The sequence below is a fragment of the Myotis lucifugus genome, unplaced genomic scaffold (assembly GCF_000147115.1).
Source record: "Myotis lucifugus unplaced genomic scaffold, Myoluc2.0 scaffold_205, whole genome shotgun sequence".
Lineage (NCBI taxonomy): Eukaryota > Metazoa > Chordata > Mammalia > Chiroptera > Vespertilionidae > Myotis > Myotis lucifugus.
Window position 1 is genome coordinate 525518 of NW_005871253.1, and position 19188 is coordinate 544705.

Sequence of the window (19188 nt, forward strand, 5' to 3'; positions counted from 1 at the left end):
ATTTTTTTATATATAGGCAAAAAGGATAATGTATTTTTTGGTGTGCCTCAGAATTTTAGTAATTAGTTTATGTGTGCCATGAGATGAAAAAGGTTGAAAATTGCTGCTCTGGACTGTGTAAAGAAATTCTCTGGTTTTACTCTGTCTTAATTGTCCTCTAGTTTATTGGTTCTATAGAAAAAATAATTGGTATTGCTAAGTGTGGGTTCTGAATCTGGAACTGATATTTAATGACATTGAAAGCTATTCTGTTTATAAAGAGATAAACTATTTCACTATGCATCCAGACTTCACATCTTAGACCTAGTGCAAAGTGTTATTTCTTTACGCAGTAAATCTAAGTGGATAACTTGTATCATACTTTCTTTCTATTTTAGTTTTTTTATTAAAGTTATATATGCAGAGTTTAAGGAGGCAATCAGATCTAGAAGGCTTATTCAGAAACACAGCCATCTTCCAGCCCCCCAGCACCAATTTCCCACTCTTCTGAGGCGAATATTTCTCATTAGATTGGTTGTTCCCAGTACTTGCTCAATATCTCTAAATAACTTTCTTTGATGGAAATTACTTGATTTTGTAGTTTCAGACATTCCCCAGTGAACTCACAGTATGGAAGAGAAGGATTTAGGTCTATTTTAGCCCCACCTGCCCTTTCTGCCCGTTCTTTCATTCTCCCCAACTAGTAATATCATAAATTTGGTTAGACAGTAGTCTATGCTTAGTTTACTATGACTCTGTGACCATTATTTATAGCTGAGCCATTAATACTTAATAATTCATCTTCCTTTCCTGCACAAGTCTGTTTTCCCTGTGGTTTATAATTACCTTTTTTGTTATTCATTTGTTTGCTTAGTTTTCTATATTCCGTTCCCAGAGCCCTCTAGTATCCTTTCCATGGGTTCAGAATTCTCAGATATTCCATTAATTTTGTGCTTTCACTTCTGAGTCTTCTGACCTCTAATCTGGCTAGGTTATTTTCTAAGCCTGATAGAAAAGTTTAATTTTGGAATCTCATTTTTTCTGTCTTTTTAGGATCTTCCTTCACTATTCTGAAGTTTTTCCTCACTTATTATTATAGACTAGAGGCCCAGTGCACGAAATTCATGCATGGGTGTGTGTGTGTGTGTGTGTGTGTCCCTCAGCCCAGCCTGCACCCTCTCCAATCTGGGACCCCACCGGGATCAGGCCTAAACGGGCAGTCAGGCATCCCTCTCACAATCCAGGACTGCTGGCTCCCAACCACTCGCCTGCCTGCCTGCCTGATTGCCCCTAAATGCTTCTGCCTGCCAGCCTGATCACCCCATAACCACTCCCCTGCCAGCCTGATCAACACCTAACTGCTCCCCTGCCGGCCTGATCGCCCCCAACTGCCCTCCCCTGCTGGTCCAGTCACCCCTAACTTCCCTCCCCTGATGGCCTGGTCCCCCTCAACTGCCCTCCCCTGCTGGTCTGATCACCCACAACTGCCCTCCCCTGCTAGCCATCTTGTGTTCACATGGGGGCAGCCATCTTGTGTGTTGGAGTGATGGTCAATTTGCATATGAACTCTTTATTATATAGGATTCTTATTAGCTGATATAATGGGTTATTGTAACATATTTTTATGTAACAAGTGGTTTACTCCCTTATTTTAGTGGAGCACATCTTCCAGTAGCTTTTTGAGGAGGGATGCATGAAAAGTAAAGTTTTTGAGACAAGCTCTTTTTATTTTTTAATCTTCTCTCACTTTTAATGAACAATTGGTTGGACATAGACTCTCAGATATCTTCAAAATTATCGTCTAGCTTCCAGTGCTTTTGTTCAGAAATAAAAAGCCCTTCTGGCTTTGACCCTTTGTATATAATCCTATCTCTCTCTCTCTCTCTCTCTCTCTCTCTCTCTCAGTTCCTAGAACCTTTCTGTGCCCCCATATTCTGAAATTACTGATGACATGGCTTGGTGTACAACTTTTTTACCCATTGAGCTGGACACTCAGAGGGCCCTCTTCTTACTCAGAAAATGCACATCCTTAACTTCTGGAAATTTCCCTTGAATTATTTATTTGATTATTTCCATTTCTCTGTTTTCTGGAACTCCTGCTCTGCAAATGCTGGGTATCCGGTTTTCTGTTAAGGTGTGGGGTGTGCAGCCACTCATCTGCTTGCAGTGGCGGAGGAAGTCTGGGCACTAGGTTCTTGAGCAGTCTTCCAGTTACCCTGTTTTTAGGCTCACCTTCATCCACACATCTAGAGCTTTGCCCACTTCCAGCTGAAGGACCATTGGTTCTTCTAATTTTCAATTTCCAAAATGTTGTTGCTCTAATCAGCTCTTCTGTTCTTTTTCTTGCAGGTTTATGTCTTTTTTTTCTTCTAAAAAAAATCCCTTTACTATTATCTTACTATGATAAAATGAGAAACAGCAAAAGTAATATATGTCCAACCTGCCATCTTAAACTAAAAGCCCAAGTGATTTTTTAAAGAAATTCAGAATTGTCCAGCCAGTGTGGCTCAGTAGTTGAGTGTTGACCTATGAACCAAAAGGTCACTGTTCAATTCCTGGTCAGGGCACATGCCCAGGTTGTGGGCTCAATCTCCTGTGTGAGGTATGCAGGAGGCAGCCGATCAATGATTCTCTCTCATCATTAATGTTTCTCTCTCTCTCTCTCTCTCTCTCTCTCTCTCTCTCTCTCTCTCTCTCTCCCTTCCTCTCTGAAATCAATAAAAATATTTTTAAAGAAATTCGGAACTTATACTTGCTACATGTTTTAACTCCATGTGTCTAATTTTAATGAATTAAGTGAATATTCACAATCTTTTGTGACCTACTGGAAAGTGAACACTATAGTCCAGTTTAATCCATTCTGTGGCTGGTGAATGAGGACCATAGGTTCTAAGAGTTGACAATACAAGGAGAGAATGATAAAAGGGTAAAAAAAAATGCTTTATATTTGTTCTAAAGTGATTTTTGTAGCACCCGTCCTCTTCTTGACAACCCCATCATCTGTAATTTAGATCCGCAAATATGAAACCTAACAAGGTAAAATTAGCAACAGAAAATATCTAAGCGTTCATATAGCAAGTGGAAGAACGTGTTAATGGAAAGAGACGGGACTCATTATTCATTTATGGTTCTATTTAAGTCATAGCTCTCATGTTATTTGAATCCAGAAAGCCTTCTCGGGTTTGACATTGCTGGTCTTTTCTTTATAGACTGACACAGCAGCCAGGGAGAGAAAAGGCACCAAAGGTTGCCTTGTCCCTGGAACCCCTTTTTCCTATTGTCTTTGGTACAGCATGTGCCTGTCATTGGTCCAGCTGAGTGTTGGCATTTGCTTTGTCCTTTTTCACTTACCAGGCCAAGCTCAAAGGCAGCCAGCTATACCCTGTGGCCAAGGGGTAGCTGACACTTTTCTAGGGAGGCTGGAGGAAGTTGTGAGTAACATCCCAGGAAGTCATGGCATTATGGAATCTCCCCAATTCCTTTGTGAGGGTCTGACAGCATAGACCTACATGCAAAGCAAAAAAAAAAAAAATAGTAGGTATTCCTCAAAAAGAGATATTGAAGAACATATCAAGGAGACATGATTTTTCCTTCAGAATAAAAGTCTGACCCTGGCACCCCTGGCTCCCTCCCCTCCCCCATTCTCTCCTCTGTGCAGTGCCCAGCCCTGGCTCCTTCACTCTCCTTTGTCATACCCAGGGGCCTCCTTCGCCTGAAGGAAGTCTGGACACAGCTGCCTGTCGGCATCAGCTCAGCAGAGCCATGGTATCTTTAAAGGGACACTTCCCAACCGCCTAAGGACCACATTTTCTCCAGATCAATATGCAAATTGATCTTTCAAACTTCTGACTAAACCAGGGGTCAAGTGCCAACGAGGCTAGGCATGTAATAGAGATGAGAATAGAGTGCCAGGAGAGGAGTCCCCATCGGGCTTGCCCCATGTCCCTTCTGAAGGACAGCTTTGGGTCTTCATTCCACACAGGAGCTCGGACTGTGGCAGATGTTAGAGTGTTGACAAAGGACACGGGGTAAGATTGCTGATCCCGTCGCCTTATGGGACATTAGGGATGCTAGGGCTGACCGGTTCCTGAGAAACACGGGACTCCTCTGACAGGTGGCTGTGAACCAAAGGTCCCCCTCAGTCTTCCTGAACCTTCTTCAGACTGCCCTGCCACCTGCAATGCATCCACCCAACCTTCCCATCTCCTTTACACGTCAGATCAGAGCCATGTTGGGTGGCACTCCCAGCTTGCCTGACTGCTTCCCCATTTTCTCTCACCGGCTGATCCCCTAATAAAAGTGTGGCAGGTGTAATCCCATTTTGGCGTGTGCTTTCCAGAAGGTCCAGACTGATACACCTAACGATCTTCAATAAATTCATATTGACTGGCAGACTGACTGGTCGAGGACAGGAGAGAGAAATACTAGCCAAGTTTTCTCCTTTGCACAGTTGGTTGTCCTGCTTCTTACTGTCTTTCCCCCCTTTTCCTTCAGGTTGTGGCTCTGTCCTCCTGGTGCCTGCTGAGGGATTCAATTTACTACACGCTGTCTGTGGTTGCACTCATCGTGGTAAGTGTGTGGGGGACACCTCACCTGAATTCCCTTACATTGAGCTCCCGACCACCCTTCCTACCACTCAGGGTTATGTGCGGCTCCTCTGCATGGAGCAGGTTTGAGGTGCCTGGTGATAAACGAGCGAATGGATGTCTATGTCTGGAGACGGTTGTGGGAAACTGATATAGGGTTAAGCCTTGGACTGACCTGCTGGCAAAGTCACAAACCCTGAACCACGCATGACGTGGAGGGAAACACTTACGACAGACGGTCTTTCTCTCTTCCAGCTACTTTGATCAGCCAGCACCCCTCGCCTGATAGTTGGAGCTCAGAATAGGAGTGTCACCTGTGGTTATCTGGTTGCATGAGAGCCCCTGCTGTTTTTCTGTGATCCCCTGACGTTCCCGCTCACTTTCCTCACTGGCTCCTCTGTAATTCCCTTCATCGCCAGCATCCCTGCATCTGGACCTTACTTCTTCCTCTCACTCGGTACACTCTCCCAGGACTGCCCTGCTCTTCCCACAGCGCCCGTCGCCATTAACACCTTCGTGCGGACACCCCTACACTGTGCGCTTAACAGTGGCAACTCCCTGAGATTCAGCCATGCATTAGCAAACTCTCTACTACACGTCTTCATCCGCCAAACTCAACATGTCTCTAAACTGACAACGATTTTCCAAGACTGGCCCTCTTCCTATGTCTCTGCCCCCACTCCTATCCTGCCACCCACCCCGGAATGATTATACCCACCTCCCCCCACCTGCCACTATGCTCGTTTGGCTTACTTGTCCTGTGGATCTTCATCTTGCAAAAATCTCCCCAGTGTGTTCTCCTTAACCCATTAGTTGAGGCTTTTTACATCTCCGGCCTGAGCAGATCATCCCAGGTCAGTGTTGCAATGAGTAGTGTCGCTGCCCCCCTCCTCTCACCGCTCCCCCCAATCCATCCCAAGTGGTATCTTCACAAAGAACACCTGGGAATGGGTCCCCGTTTCAATGGTCAGTGGCTCTGTGTCTGCTGTGGGGACAAACCAAACTCCTCAGCGTGGCAACCATGCTGTCCCAGAGAAGGCTGGCAAGTCAGAAAGAATTGAAATGGGAGTTGGGAGATCTAACTTCTAATTCTGGTCCCCACACCCTTCCCGCCCCCGCCCCCTTATCAGCTCCAGTGTCCCTGGAGAAATCAATCTCTCCGGGTCATAGTTTTCTTACCTACAGATCACAGTGAAGGTCTTGGGTTAGAGCCAGGTCCCCTCATTCCAGGGCCATTGATAATGGGGAGCGTGAGACCCACCTGAAGGAGACCTCACGTGGGACCTGAAGACGCTGTTGAGCCCCTGGTTAGGAGACCTAAGGACACACTTGACTCTGTGTTCTTGTTCTCAATTATAACCCATGGAAAAGGTATGAGCACCCCAATTCTAGAAGACTCTTCTGCTCCCCGAGCCCAGACCTGTCTGACACGCCCCGCAGAGGTGCAGGAACCGCGCTGATCACGTGCGCTGTGCTCTTCCGTCTTGGGGTATTTTAGGATATTTCTGAAAGTTACTTTTTTAAAGAGCATGGTTGGGGGATGGTGTAAGGAATGCAGCTTTCTACGTTTGCTGGATTCCAGAAAGAGATGACCACGCTCAGAAAGACAAGGTGATGAGACCAACAGCCCTGGCCAACGTGGCCAGGAGCACAGACCTGGCAATGTCCACTCCCCAAAGCAGATGTGCTGGCCTCAGCTTCGTTCTCAGTTTTCAGCATTGACACCTCCTGGTCTGCGTGTGAAATGACTTGTGTTCTGTACAATTCATCCTGACACGTCCGAGATGAAACAGAAGTACTTGTTGCTAATGATGTGTTAAGTGAGGAAGTAAAGCCGTTTTGCGGCTCCAGGCTGCAGGTGCCATTCGCTGGAGCGGGGTCTTGGGGCCCCCATGTGCGGGGGGGGGGGGGTGAATGGCAGAGCTGAGCAGACACGTAGGGTGCTGGTAGGTCTGCATCCCCCCTCATGGCAACAACGTGCAAAAGCAAGCACTTCCTGGAAGTTCCCTGAAGGTGAACCATGTTTAAAGACCAGATGTCAAGAGTTTTGTGTTTTGAGAAAAATTACATTTCTCCCTGTTAGGACGAAATGGGGAAAGGCAAGTTCGGGTCCTCAGGGCTTGGGCTTGGTTCTTGGTACTTTAACTGGTGCTCCTCCAACTTCAGTGTGCTGCAGACGTGCCCAGCGTGCTTACTCAAAATCCAGCGGTTCTGGGGCAGGACCCAGGAATTTTCACTTTACCCGGGACCCTCTCCCCCTCCCCAGGTGATTCTGCTGCTAGCACCACACTGCACTTTGAGAAACTAAACTTCAAATACCACTGGACACCATTTCCTCCGGAGACCTGGATAGCCAGATAGCTGGCTGTTGCATGGCCATGACCATTTCTAGAGTAAACTTTGAGATTCTCAAAAGCAAGGCATAGTGGCCGCTTGGCTGTGAATTTCTGACTGCTGCCCATCCCCGGGGTCATTATCAGATGAAACTTAAAACCATCATGAAAGGTAGAAGTCTTATACCCAGAAGACAGTGCTTAGTGGCACTTGGCAATGGAGGTTTCTCAGTATCCCCAACTCTGTCCCATGCCCAGCGCTATGCTGCTGCTGCTCACGCACGCTGTGTCTTTTTGTCAAGGTTTCCTGGCCTCCTCTTTCTGTGTTCCCCTAATGTCATGGTGACAAAATCACTTTCCTTCTGCCCTCCCTTATATAATACTAAGCTTCTCTACAGGACCCTGCCGTGGGCATTTAAAATTCCTGTATTTAAAAGCCTTTCCTTCTATCCACAAATAATTACCAATCACCTGAACAGTTTATTTTAACAATTAGGGTTCCCCAACCCCTTCTTCCCCTTTTTATGGTTCTGAACTGTTCAGAAGACTGGACTGCCGGTCCCCTGAGGTGATACAATGAAGAGTGAGTTTACCCAGAGGGCAAGTCTGGACTAAATGAGACCAGATGCCACTTTTATCTGTGTCCCTGGGAGCAGTCCTTCAGGCCCAGCAGAGGAGCCTGGAGGACAATCTGCAGGGCTTAGGATCCAAAAAGTGGGAAAGATAACTTCTCCAGGGATGCTCATGGCCACTGGGCCAGGAGGGTGCTAATGGAGTCGGTGCTACCTGAATCCTGAAACAGCTAAAACGGAAATTGATGCAGATGGACCCAGCCAAGAAGGAAAACCATGAGAGTATGGCAAGTGCATGCATTCTGAAACCAGCAGAGCTTAACAGCTCACTTCGAGACGAGGGACTCAGTTCACTTAAGTAGCTGCTCTGTGCTGTTTTCTGGTGTGCTCACTGTTGGTTTTTAGGGAGAGAGGGAAGAAATTAAGAAGATGGTATTGTCTAAAGCAGTTATAATTTCACAAATGGACAGTGCGTGCCTCGGAGCCTTTCCCCTTTAGCCCTGATGACGTTCTCTGCAGGGAAGCTTCCGGCCCTGGAGAAGCAGGATGTGGCTGGGAGGGTGGCCCATAACTGTGGTCTCTAGAAGAGAAGTCTCACCTTTCAGACCTGGGAGTATTCTGGGCTCTTTAGAGGATGTCCCTTCGTGCATCTACCCAATAAATAGTCTCCTCGTCCTCAGGGACCCTCCTGCTGCTTCTCTCCCTCCCCCGTAACTCCCCACTTGCACTTTCACCACAGACAGCTCCAGCCCCCACTCCTATCCTTGCTCCAAATTCCAGCAGGCCCCACAGTCTCTCTTATTGAAATGTTACTGTAATTTACATAATCATGCAATTTACATAAATGCAAATGATTCATTACATCCTCGGTCTAACAGCTGCCCTAAAAGGAATACTTTATTTTTACCCTTCATCTCTGCTTTGAGACTGGGGACGTGGGCCTCAAGAGAAGGGAAACCTCCGTGGAGTCGATAGGCCTCAGACAGCTTCAGGATAACTTGGACAGGGTCACGGGGATCCAGACTGGGGAGTGCTGTCTCCCTGGAGAAGGGCCAGGTGAGCCATTAGCACCAGTTGGGAGGCCATCAGGGCTACCGGAGCAAGATACGGCACAGCAGTGAGGCTCATTTGAAGGTGACACTGCTCTCTCTCTCTCTCTCTCTCTCTCCCCCCGCCCCCCTCCCCAGAGGGCTCATTGCAATCTCCCCTCTGGAGGGGATTCTGTAGGGACAAAAAGAGATGACTCAAGTGACTGCCAGAGGTGGCCTAGCAGCACAGTCCAGCATGGTAGCCACTAGGCATGTGGCTACTGAGCTCTCAAAATGCTGCTCGTGAGACCACGGGCCTAACATGTTGATTTGATTCATGTACATTTGTGTAGCCATAGGTGACTAGTGCCCATCATACTGGATAGCACAGTTGTTAGCAAATTCTCCCATAGAAAATAGACCTACATTGTCACAGCATCTGTAAGTGTTAACAAGCATAGCCTCCATACTTAATACAGGATTGAGGGCTCTGTTAGGTCTGTTGATGATTTCCCAGTTCAATACTCCTGACAATACAAGCTAGCGACTACACGAGTCCCATTTCAGAGATGACAAAACTGAGGCTCCAGAAATTCAGGCATTTGCCAAAAGGTCAGGTTTACCAGAGCAGGTGTCTAAGATGATACATCTACACCACCCCGGCAAAGAATTAGGATTTTCTCTCTGATAAAATCTGCCTTTCTGTCTCTGAAGTCATCCTGATGTTACCTCAGCTACCACGCAATCCGCCCCAGAGAAGCATGTCTGCGGCACTTACCCTTAGGTTTTTAGATGGAAGAAAAGAGCGTCCACCACCCCGCTCCTTGAACTCTTTCACCTAGTGTAACACCGTCCAGAAATGTTCTCATCTTGGCCTTTCTTTGAGAGAGAGACATCTTATGGTCACGTGGATGGTCATCCTTAACCCCCCTGGCCTCCATGGCCCTGCGCCTCTGGCTCATCACCCTCTGAGCCTCCTGCAGCCCCATCGCTGTCAAGTCTGCCTGCCAGAGGTGCTAATGGCCCAATTCCCAACACCCTTTAACCTTCCAGTGTAAACCATCTCGGTGCATAGCAGCAGCTTCCCGGCGTATTCCATCTGATTCCTCCTCGGATGGAATCGCATTGGCTAAGCTGTCTACACCCCTGAAGCTGAGGAAGTCAGGAAGTCAGGACTCCATTAGGGCACATCTGAGGGTGTCTCCACGCTGTCGTGGGTAGAGTTTGGGGGGGAGAAACAGTTATATTCCCAGTAAAAGAGGAGATTTTCAAGGTTTCGGTCTCTTGAAAGAGAATGATGGCGTCGATTTCTATTATTTTCACTGCTTAAAATTCTAACGGCGCCAGTGATTATAATACCAGTTACGCAATCTCAGCTTCAGCAATGCAGCCGTCCTGCTCCATGGTTACAGCTTACAGTGAGCAAAACCAGGGGTGGCGTGCACCGCAGGGACAGCCACCTGCCGCCCTGCACAGAGCCCGGCCGGCCTCTCCACTCCTGCTCACTCACCTGGGCGAATCCTGGCTCGTCTTTTTCCTACTGTGCCATCTTGAATGTGCCACTCCTTTAGCAGTTCCCTGGGGTGTTCTAACATCCACGGATCCACCTGCCTGATGGTGGCCCATCTCTCTTGGAAGACTTCTAGAGCAGACACCAGGTCTGAAAAGCTCGTTTCCATGGAACCCAATTGTTTCTCTGACGCCCGGAGGAAAAGAGAAATGCACTCCTGTGTGTTCCCATTTAATTCATCTGTGGAACACGTGCAAAGCTCTGGGCGAAGCCAAAAGAGGCTTTGGATGATCCACGGGTGGGTCAGAGAGCAGGTGCTCTGACCAGCCATGCGCAGCAAAGCTGGCATCCAGGTAGCAGTCAGCACTGCCCACGTGTGGCCACAGCAGGCGGACCCAGTGCCTGGCCCCAAACGCCCCCCAGCAGAGCTCACAGAGCTGCTTTCCCAAGGCCTGTTTTCAAAACTCCAACTGGGAAAAGAGTGGGTCAGTTCTGAAGGGACCCAGCTGGTCCCTCAACCTCAACGCCACAGGGGAACTGAGTGTTGGCATAAGATGAGGGACCCGCCTGTCCCCAGTTCAGAGCACCAGGCAGGAGCTGCCTCCAGAACCTCACCTTGCCCTGCGACAGCAGTGGGCTTGCTGAAGGCCCCTCAGGAGGCTGTCTGCCTTGAGGTGTTTGCCCTCCTTCCAGGAGATTTAATGGACTTGGACTGACTTCATTTCAAACCTCGCTGCCTTGGCAGAGAGACAAGCCTGAGGGCTGTGATGCGATCGCCATCTAGTGGTCACTGGGTGGAACTGGGGCGCGGTTTCTTGTTTCAGACAGGACATAAAATTGATTTCGGGTTGTCTCCTACCCTAGTATTACCGCTGGAAGGGATGGGGGAAGTTATTTTGTCTTCTTTTACTCACAAAGAGAGCATTCTGATACAAAAGGATATACAGCACTTGTCTTAAAAGAATAAAATGAAATCTGTAAGGAATAATCAATCCATTCCTTAACCATCAGCAGCATCAAGTGATAGTCTCCTGCCCTTGTCATTTTAAGAGTTTTCAGACATGCTGATTCCAACACTTCTGAAGGATGTACTTGCCTGGGGGGACACTCTGTGACCAGTGCCGATGTCCTCATTTTCAGCCTTTGAATGACGATCATCTGATGCTCGGAGGCGGCTCATAACTCACCTTCCACCTCCTCTCTCACCATAAACAAGCCAATTTCCATTTAGATTTCCATAAAGGCCTGGTTTCTAGTTCCTTTTATCCATTTGACTGTTCTTTTTTGAGTTCTCTCTCTTTTTTTATCCAGTTCTCTTAAAGTAATGGGGTAACAACCACACTGTGTGCTTATTAGCCACAGGGCAGCTAAGGCCTCCTGGCTGAGTGGTCAGGGGTCAGGGGTGAGACATGGCTGCATCTGTTACTTGGAGGACACCACTTGTTAGTACTCTAGCGAGATCATCTGCATTTCTCTTCCTCTGTCCGCCTCTCTGAACCATATTCCCCCATCACTCCCCCGGCCACAGGTATTACCTGGACGTCAGGCCCAGGACGCTCCATCCTTAATTGCGTATCATGTCCTATGTTGTCCAGATCTGCCCCGCTGTTTCTATTATTTATGGTTCTCCCATAAATTCTGTCCTCAATTTGGGATCCATTGTACAATTTATTCCATTCTGATTTTTCTTTATTGGTATGATCCTTGAAAGAACAGCTAAAGATGTATTGCTCTGTGCCCCCATGTCAGTCAAATCACACATAATAAGGGCTTCCTAAAAGCTACTTTCCTACTATAGAGGATGGCCTGCCTTCCCTGAGAGATGAAAACCAAATTGGTGCTCTAATAAACCCTGTACCAGCATCCAGTGCCCTTCTAAGTGGCTATGAATTGATTGTTCCAGCCCACTGCTTAAGACTGATATTGAATTAACTTCAATTAATAGAAAACATTTTCCAACTTAAATCGTTGGTTCTGTTCCGTGATTTCTTGAAAGCAATTCTTTTAAAGCTAGCGAGTATACAGAAGCATCCGTGACCGCCTTCCAGAGAGCGGATCCCAAACCATCCAGCCCAGGCCGCACCATTGCTTCTTTCATCCCCTTAGTCCCCTTCCCATTCCAGTTTGACACTTTCATCCAGTGTCACTCTGTTGACACTGATCACAATGACCAGAGTCACCGACCTGGGGGAGCCAACATCTTTTTCCATGTCTCTGAGGAAGAGCGAGTTGCAAATGAGTGTGCCCGTTTCTCCTCACCCCTCTCTCTGCACTTCCGGGGTCCTTGGAGGAGGGTCCTCTGACGTGCCTCTGCTCTGTACCCTGCATGTCTTTGTGGTGGTTTCCTCTGCGTCTCACAACGGATGGTCACTGTAGTCTCTGGGGACAGAAGCCAGGCCCACATCACGAGCTGAGTTCATCATCTCCCTGCAGTAATGACACTGTGCACCCAGACTGTCCTGCAGTTGTCTACCTTGGAGCTCCCATTGGCCACTGCCCCTGAGCGAAAAGCCACTCAGACATGATCACACTCCAAACAGTCATATCAGTGAGTGTAGGAAGGAAGAGCTGTGACCAGCCCTCGGCTCCTGCTTGAAGGAAGGACAGGTGCACCCATTTCGTTTCAGCAATGTGCTGTCTGGGCAAATAAGTCAGGTGGAGCACACTGCGTTAGCAGCCAGGTCTGGGTTCTAGAATGAACGCCGCAGCAAATTCAGCAACCCCAAGACAATGTTTCATGTTCTCTGTGACTCCATTTTCCTGTCGAAATGAAAGGACTTAAATTATACCAGTTTTTTTGTTTTTTTTTGCTTTTGTTTTGTTTTTGTTTGTTGTTGTTGTTTTTTTGCCCCAAAAGGAGAAATGATTTTAGATGATATATGGTCTACTAGGGCTTAAATCAATGCAATCCTATTATGTATTCTCTTTGGATCCTAACTAACTGGTCAGAAGTCTCCACTTGGTGCTTGTGTGTCTTCCACTGCTCAACCCTTTGCTAACCTCCTTCTTCAACAAAAGGGCAGGCCTGTGGCCCAGAGCCTGGGCAGCCAGGATTCCAGTCACTGTTGCCACGCATTTATTTTTCCCCTCTGCACGTGGTGGCACCTGGTGCTGAGTCTCTGCTTATGTAAAGTTTCCTTTGAAAGTAAGTTCTTCTAAGGAAAGGTGCTGAGTACAAAGAATTCCAGATGTTTGCGTAAAAGCTTGAAGGCGCTGTACAGTGCACAGAGACAGGCACGCGTCTCACAGGTGGCCCAGAGTGGCGGGTGTGTGCGAGCCCCCGCCAAGCGCCTACATCCCTTCCAGACGTAAAATTCTACAGTGCGTCCTGCTCTACACAGCAGGCCGGTCATGCTTCCCTCACAATCCACGGTTGGACAGAAATTGCAGGAAGGATGGGATGACCTATTGCTTCTCCCCTCCCCATCGTGTCCACGCCAGTCTGCCAACAGCACCTCCTCCTACCAACACTAGCCACAGACTAAACCAGCAGAGAGGGGAGCTTGCCCACAGGCTTCGTGTGCCAGGCCAGCCCCACCCCAATTCTTACCAAGCCAGCAGCAAGGGCAGACTGTCGTAAAGCATGCGTGTTTGGGCATGCGTGCACATGTGCGTGTCTAATCTATACTTTTTTCCCCCACAGTTCATTTACGATGAACAAGTTTCCTGGTAAGTACCTCTGTTTCCCTTCCAACGTTCCTTGTTATGTTGCAGAGCCAAATATATGGGAGACCAGATTCAGGGTTTAAGGAAGAAGGGGACATGTCATGACAGTTTGGAACAGCTAGCGTTTCTCGGGAACCCTCTGTCCACTTCCAGAAAGGAATTACATTAGCTGCACAGAGCAGAGGTCTTGTCGTGGGCTGGGTGGTGGGTTTCCACTCCTAAAATCCCATGTCTTCGTCCTCCAGGTTAGATGTGTGACTTAGCTGAGTCTTTCTGCACTCAGCCATTGGCTGTGCCGTAGTTAAGACTTGACTGATCTTTCCAACTTGTGCCCAGACCTCGTTGGCATATTCCACCTGCCGCCTCAGAACCCAGAGGTGGAGGCGCTTCAGTGACCTCCAACCCATGAAAGTTCTGCCTGACATTTCAGAAGATCTGAGAGCTCTGAAAAGTCAGTGGGTTTTGTTTTGGATAGATTTTTTTTTAATTGCCCAAATTAAATACCTGGGAACATTTGTATTTGGGCCAACTCTCCAAATCCCCATTTTTGAGATGGGTTCTGAGCAAGTCAAATCTATTTGAAATGGAAATGGAAATTGGGTGTGTTGTGCATTCTTGTTATTTTTTAGACATTTGATCTATAGAAGTAGAGTAATGTGAAATAACATCTTAGGAATAGATAGGGGTGGTGCTGTGTTATTTAAAGCTAAGAATGAACTAGAAAACAAAGCACGGAGTTTACCAGGCTCCCCTCCCAGCAAAATGGTGCTAATGCTTTGTTAGAGTGACATCTCTGTGTCCTGGGGGATCTCTGTGACTTTTAGAATTTGGAAGTGGGGGCAGGGAGAACTGGTCACATTGATAGAAAATGTTATACACTAGGTCAGGGCATTAAGATATTTTTGCCAACTCTCTTCTCTGTCCAGGAAGGGTGAGGAGGAGATAGCTTGGAAAACTTGCTTTAAGACACATACATAACCTCTATATTGACCCATAAAAAATAAGGAGGTCCTCTTTGAGTAACAGTGATCAATAGGCTGAAAGGGATTGAGACACCCAGGAGCACATCAGGTCAGAGATCAATAAGTCCGGGAGAACCTTCTCATGGGACCCATCTGGACATGGTCACCAGATGCAGTGGTGACATTTTCCCCCACGTCCTTGCAAAAGATTCTCACTGCAACTGATGGCGGGGTCAGCACAGCCACCGCTCTGCCTTAGCAAACAGTGCTCACATGTTGCTCAGTGTTGCTGCTGTCATAAAGACAAACATTATGATCACAGTCGATCTCAGAAATGTTTCTGCTGCCTTTGTGTGGGAATCCTTCAGAAAGGAGATCCGGGAGGGGTCTGCTGTCTGTCGGTCTTAAGGAGCTCTCTTTGCTGCATCTCCCTGGCCTTGCTGATGGCCACCATGGAGGGGAGATGAAAGCAGGGTTCATGCGAAGCCTGTTTCAGTCCTTGCCCTCAAAACATCTTCCCAGATATTTCATGTGGGATGGAGCAAGAAAGGGACCATCTATTTCCTCTTCATTCCCAGGGATGACCCCCCTGTGATGTCAGGTGACCCCATCCTCAGGTAGAACTCGGAGCCTTGCAGCAAGGCTGCTGTACGTGGCATCATGAGGAAGGGGATGGGAGGCCACAGATAAGTGAGTTGCAAATTCCCAGTGTGTTTTCTTCAGCCTGGAGTGGGTTCGCATTATAACTCATGCACAGGCATAGCTTCAGGAAAGAAGTAGGGAGGCTTTCATGGCACCACAACATTATTTCCAGATGCCAGCCTATTACTGTTATTATGTGGATGGGCTGGCAAAGAACATTTTTCACGTGAGTGAGGCTGAGACGTTCATGTCTGCGCTACTGGCCCATAACTGCTTTGGGAATTCCAGGGATTCCAGCTCCTCATATGAGAGAAAATTATATTGCACTTTAAGATAGTTGTCACTGTCCACACCTCAGCCCTTATTACCCAGCCAACCATGAGCATTTATTTTGCTGAGAGGGTGTGTCTGAGAGTTGATATCTCCCTTTCAAGCCAGATTCTTCAATCTGTGCAATGAAAGCACAGTCATATTTCAGTGATACTGCAAACAGTGAATTCCATTCCTTGTTGCAGAACCTCCCAGCCTGTCTAGAAGTTTCAAGGAAGGTAACCAATCTACCCCTAATCTGCAGAAGGAAATGAACTTCATTTGTGTTTAATTTGAAACTAGAGTTCTCTTTAGGAAGAAATGAACCTCGTCAAATACAAATACACAAGGACAAGGTACCACCATCCTACACAGTTGAGGTTCCTTCACTGCTCTGAGGCGGCAGCCTGCAGTGAGTCACACTTAGCCGACAGGTGGTACTCAGAAGGCTTTTAGTAGCAGTAACAGGAAAAACCAGCGACAGCTGATTAAAGAAATGCTGGTTTATGTTTCTTACATAGCAAGTACCCCGGATGTGGGTGGGCAGTGGCTCTCCTTTTCTCTTGGCCTTTTCCTATGGTCCCAAAAGGGCTGCTGCAGGTCCAGCCATCAAGTGTGGATTGAAGGCAAGAAGGAGGAAGGTGCTATGACTACCTTGCATCTCTTTGGTCACAGTTGGGTCTGCCTTGACCAATAAGTGGACAGGGAGAATGGAATTATAATTTTAGACAAATCATTATATATCCTGGGACTGGGCCCACACTCCTTGAGATTGAAGGGTTGCTGCCTCAACATAGTGGGGTTTGATTTGCAGGCAAAAGGCAGGGGAGTATCTGTTATGTGCTTTCTAGTTATGTACCTGCCGCAAAAGACATTTAAAATACAAAGCATCCACCTGTTAGGATGTATGTTCAGCCTGCAGAGCAAGGTCCATGAATCCATGATGACGGCTCAGCAAGGCCCACGATGTTGCCAGAAGGAATCTAAACTGTGGCTTCAGTGAGTCTGAAGGTCTAACAAGAAAATGACAGGATCCAGGGTGGTATTTTCATTTCTCCTTTGAGCCTCAGGTTGTGACTTAGGGAGAGAAAGGAGAGCCTGAGAACTCAACCTGGAGACTGTCCACCTGTGTCATGTGGAGACCAGCCTGCGCTGTTCTGGACCATAGTTAGGGAAGTGGAGCCATGCCCCCCAGGCAAGAACAGGGACTGGCCCTCCAACACGGAAAGAACATTCTTTGGCAGGAGAATCAGGGCCAGTTGAAGGTGGCTCAAAACAGAAGTTTGGGGGAAGGGAAGAAACAAACCCAGATCATACCACAGGACCAGGTCCTCTGAGGACAGCGGGTGGGCTGTGTTCAGAAGCAGATGGAGAAGGGCATCCTGGGGAGGAGGGGGAGGAGAGCTGTGAGCTTTGAGAGGTCTGCAGGCAGAGTCAGTCAATTCCACAGCTGTTCCCTGAACACCTCCCGGGTGCCAGGCTCTGTTCCAGAACTAGACACAACACAGAACCCAACTCTTGAGCCCTCTGGACTAGAGGGGAGGCAGATGGGTGACATGTAATTAAGAGTCGTTTGGAGACATGCACAGGACACGGGGAGGGACCCCAAGAGCATTGAGCCAAAACCTGATCATCAGACACTCAATCGGGCCCAAAAGCAGAGGGAACGAACGGGAGATGTGGCAGCACAGAGGCCTCAGAGAACCCGGTGCATTTTGTAGGGGAACCCTGGGTGAACCCTGAATCTGGGCACAGCAAAGCAAACCTGAAATGTCAACAGAAGCAGGGAACCCCCATGTCATGGGCATCCCTGAACCGTGACAGAAGAGAACCTTACTCGAATATTGCAATGAAAGGGCTTGCTTAGAGTGAAAGGTCAAAAAGATCTAAAGGAATTGGAGAGTATAACTATTTAGAAGGTGCTGGACTTAATTCAACTTAACAAAGACGTCATTGATGTTGGTTCATTTTCTGGTGACCCCTCACTGAGTCTGTTAAGATGTATTGCAGCAATTACATGACATCCCTTCAGATCCTGGGTATCTCTTCTCTCAAAATGAATGCTGTGAATAAAACCTCACTTTTCCCAAATAAGTTGATGCCATATCTATGTTGGTTTCAATGATGTCAATAAGATAAGAGCCCTGTTCAGACCATCTTGCAACTGAAAAGCGATGTTTGGAAGTAGTTCCACCCTGCACAGAGGAGCTGAGGGGAAGAGGAGGTGTGTCCTTGCTGGGAAATCACTTGTCCAGCAGTCTGTTTTAAGTGTCTGAAAATGAGAAACCATATAGCTGAGGTAGGGGCTAGGTGTGAAAACTGCTATCCAGTGACTGCTACAAACAGGCATTATATATTAATAAGTCATGAGTAAATAAGAATCACAGTCTGATCAGAGGTCTAAAGAACATAAGCAAAGTCTTGTGATAGAAAGTGAAGCAGGGGTAGGCAGGGTAGACTTCTTGGAGGAGGCAACATTTAAGCTGATATTTGTAGGATGAAAGGAACCAGCCAAGGAATGAATGGAAAAACATTGCAGGAAGAGGAAACAGTGATGGAAAGGCTCTGTGGGGAAGGAAAAAGCTTGAAACATGCAAATGAATGGAGGCCAGTATGGTGAAGCAAGACAGGGCACACGATGATTTGGAGAGGAAGAAAATAGAACCAGGATTTGCACCTTTTTTCTCCTCAAGAACGTTGGGAAGCAATTGAAGAATTTTAAGCAGAAGAATGACATGACCCAGTAGCATCAAGGAAGCCAGTTCGGAGGCTAGAGTTAAGGTGGACTAGGGAGGTAGCAATAGAGAGGAGACATATGAACATAGAGTCCTGATGGACATGGGTGAGGGTAAAGGAGGGCTCCAGGCTGATTTCCAGACTGAGGCCGTGACTGAGCAGGGAGTAGGACAGTGTACTAAGATGGCAAAGCTCAGGGGGAAATGAAGCTAGGAATGAAGAATTCGTCTGAGATGCATTGAGATTCTACGTAGAGAGGCCATACTGACAGCTGGATACATGAACCTGGAGCTGGGCAGAGGTGTGGGGTAGATGTGTCAACTGGTCTTTGCAGCAATAGAACAAGATGACATCACCTAGGGAGACCGTGTGGGTAAAAAGAGAAGAGAGTCCCGTATTTAGAGGCTGAACTGAGGAAATGGAGGAGGCAAAGGGGCTGGGAAGGAGAAGTTAGGAGGGGAACTAGGAGTGTGGCCTCTTGGAAGTCAGGAGCAGAGTGTTTTATGAAGGAGGGCAGGTAGGTAACTCTCAGATGCTGTAGAGAAGTTGAACAGGATGACGAAGAACAGTCCCTGGAGTTGTGTAGATGGAGGGTGCAGGTGCCCTTGACAAGAGTTTCATCCGTCAAGAGTTGCATTGACGGATATAGGAGTTTGACTAAGAAAATGAAAGGTGCTGGAATATAGTGTAACAAACCTTTGAGAATGTTTGCTAAGAGAGAAGCCAAGATACATAGCAGAAGTTCAAGGGATTTGGACACCCTGATTTCTTCTCTCAATAGCATAACAAGCACTTTCTAGAATAAGTAGATCGGCATTTGATAATCATTCTTAACTGATGTTGGTAGCCCATTGTATGAACATAC

The 19188-nt window shown here is 47.4% G+C and overlaps 1 protein-coding gene across 5 annotated transcripts in view; it reads left to right on the plus strand.

Annotated features, from left to right (window-relative positions):
* The window catches only part of SLC24A3 (solute carrier family 24 member 3), a 460854-nt gene that overhangs the window by 392104 nt on the left and 49562 nt on the right, over positions 1 to 19188 (plus strand). For all 5 annotated transcript variants that reach the window (XM_006097516.3, XM_023761284.1, XM_023761285.1 and 2 more), the window contains 2 exons: positions 4474 to 4548; positions 13652 to 13677. In XM_006097516.3, coding sequence (XP_006097578.3) covers positions 4474 to 4548; positions 13652 to 13677 — 101 coding nt within the window. The remainder of the gene's footprint in view (positions 1 to 4473; positions 4549 to 13651; positions 13678 to 19188) is intronic.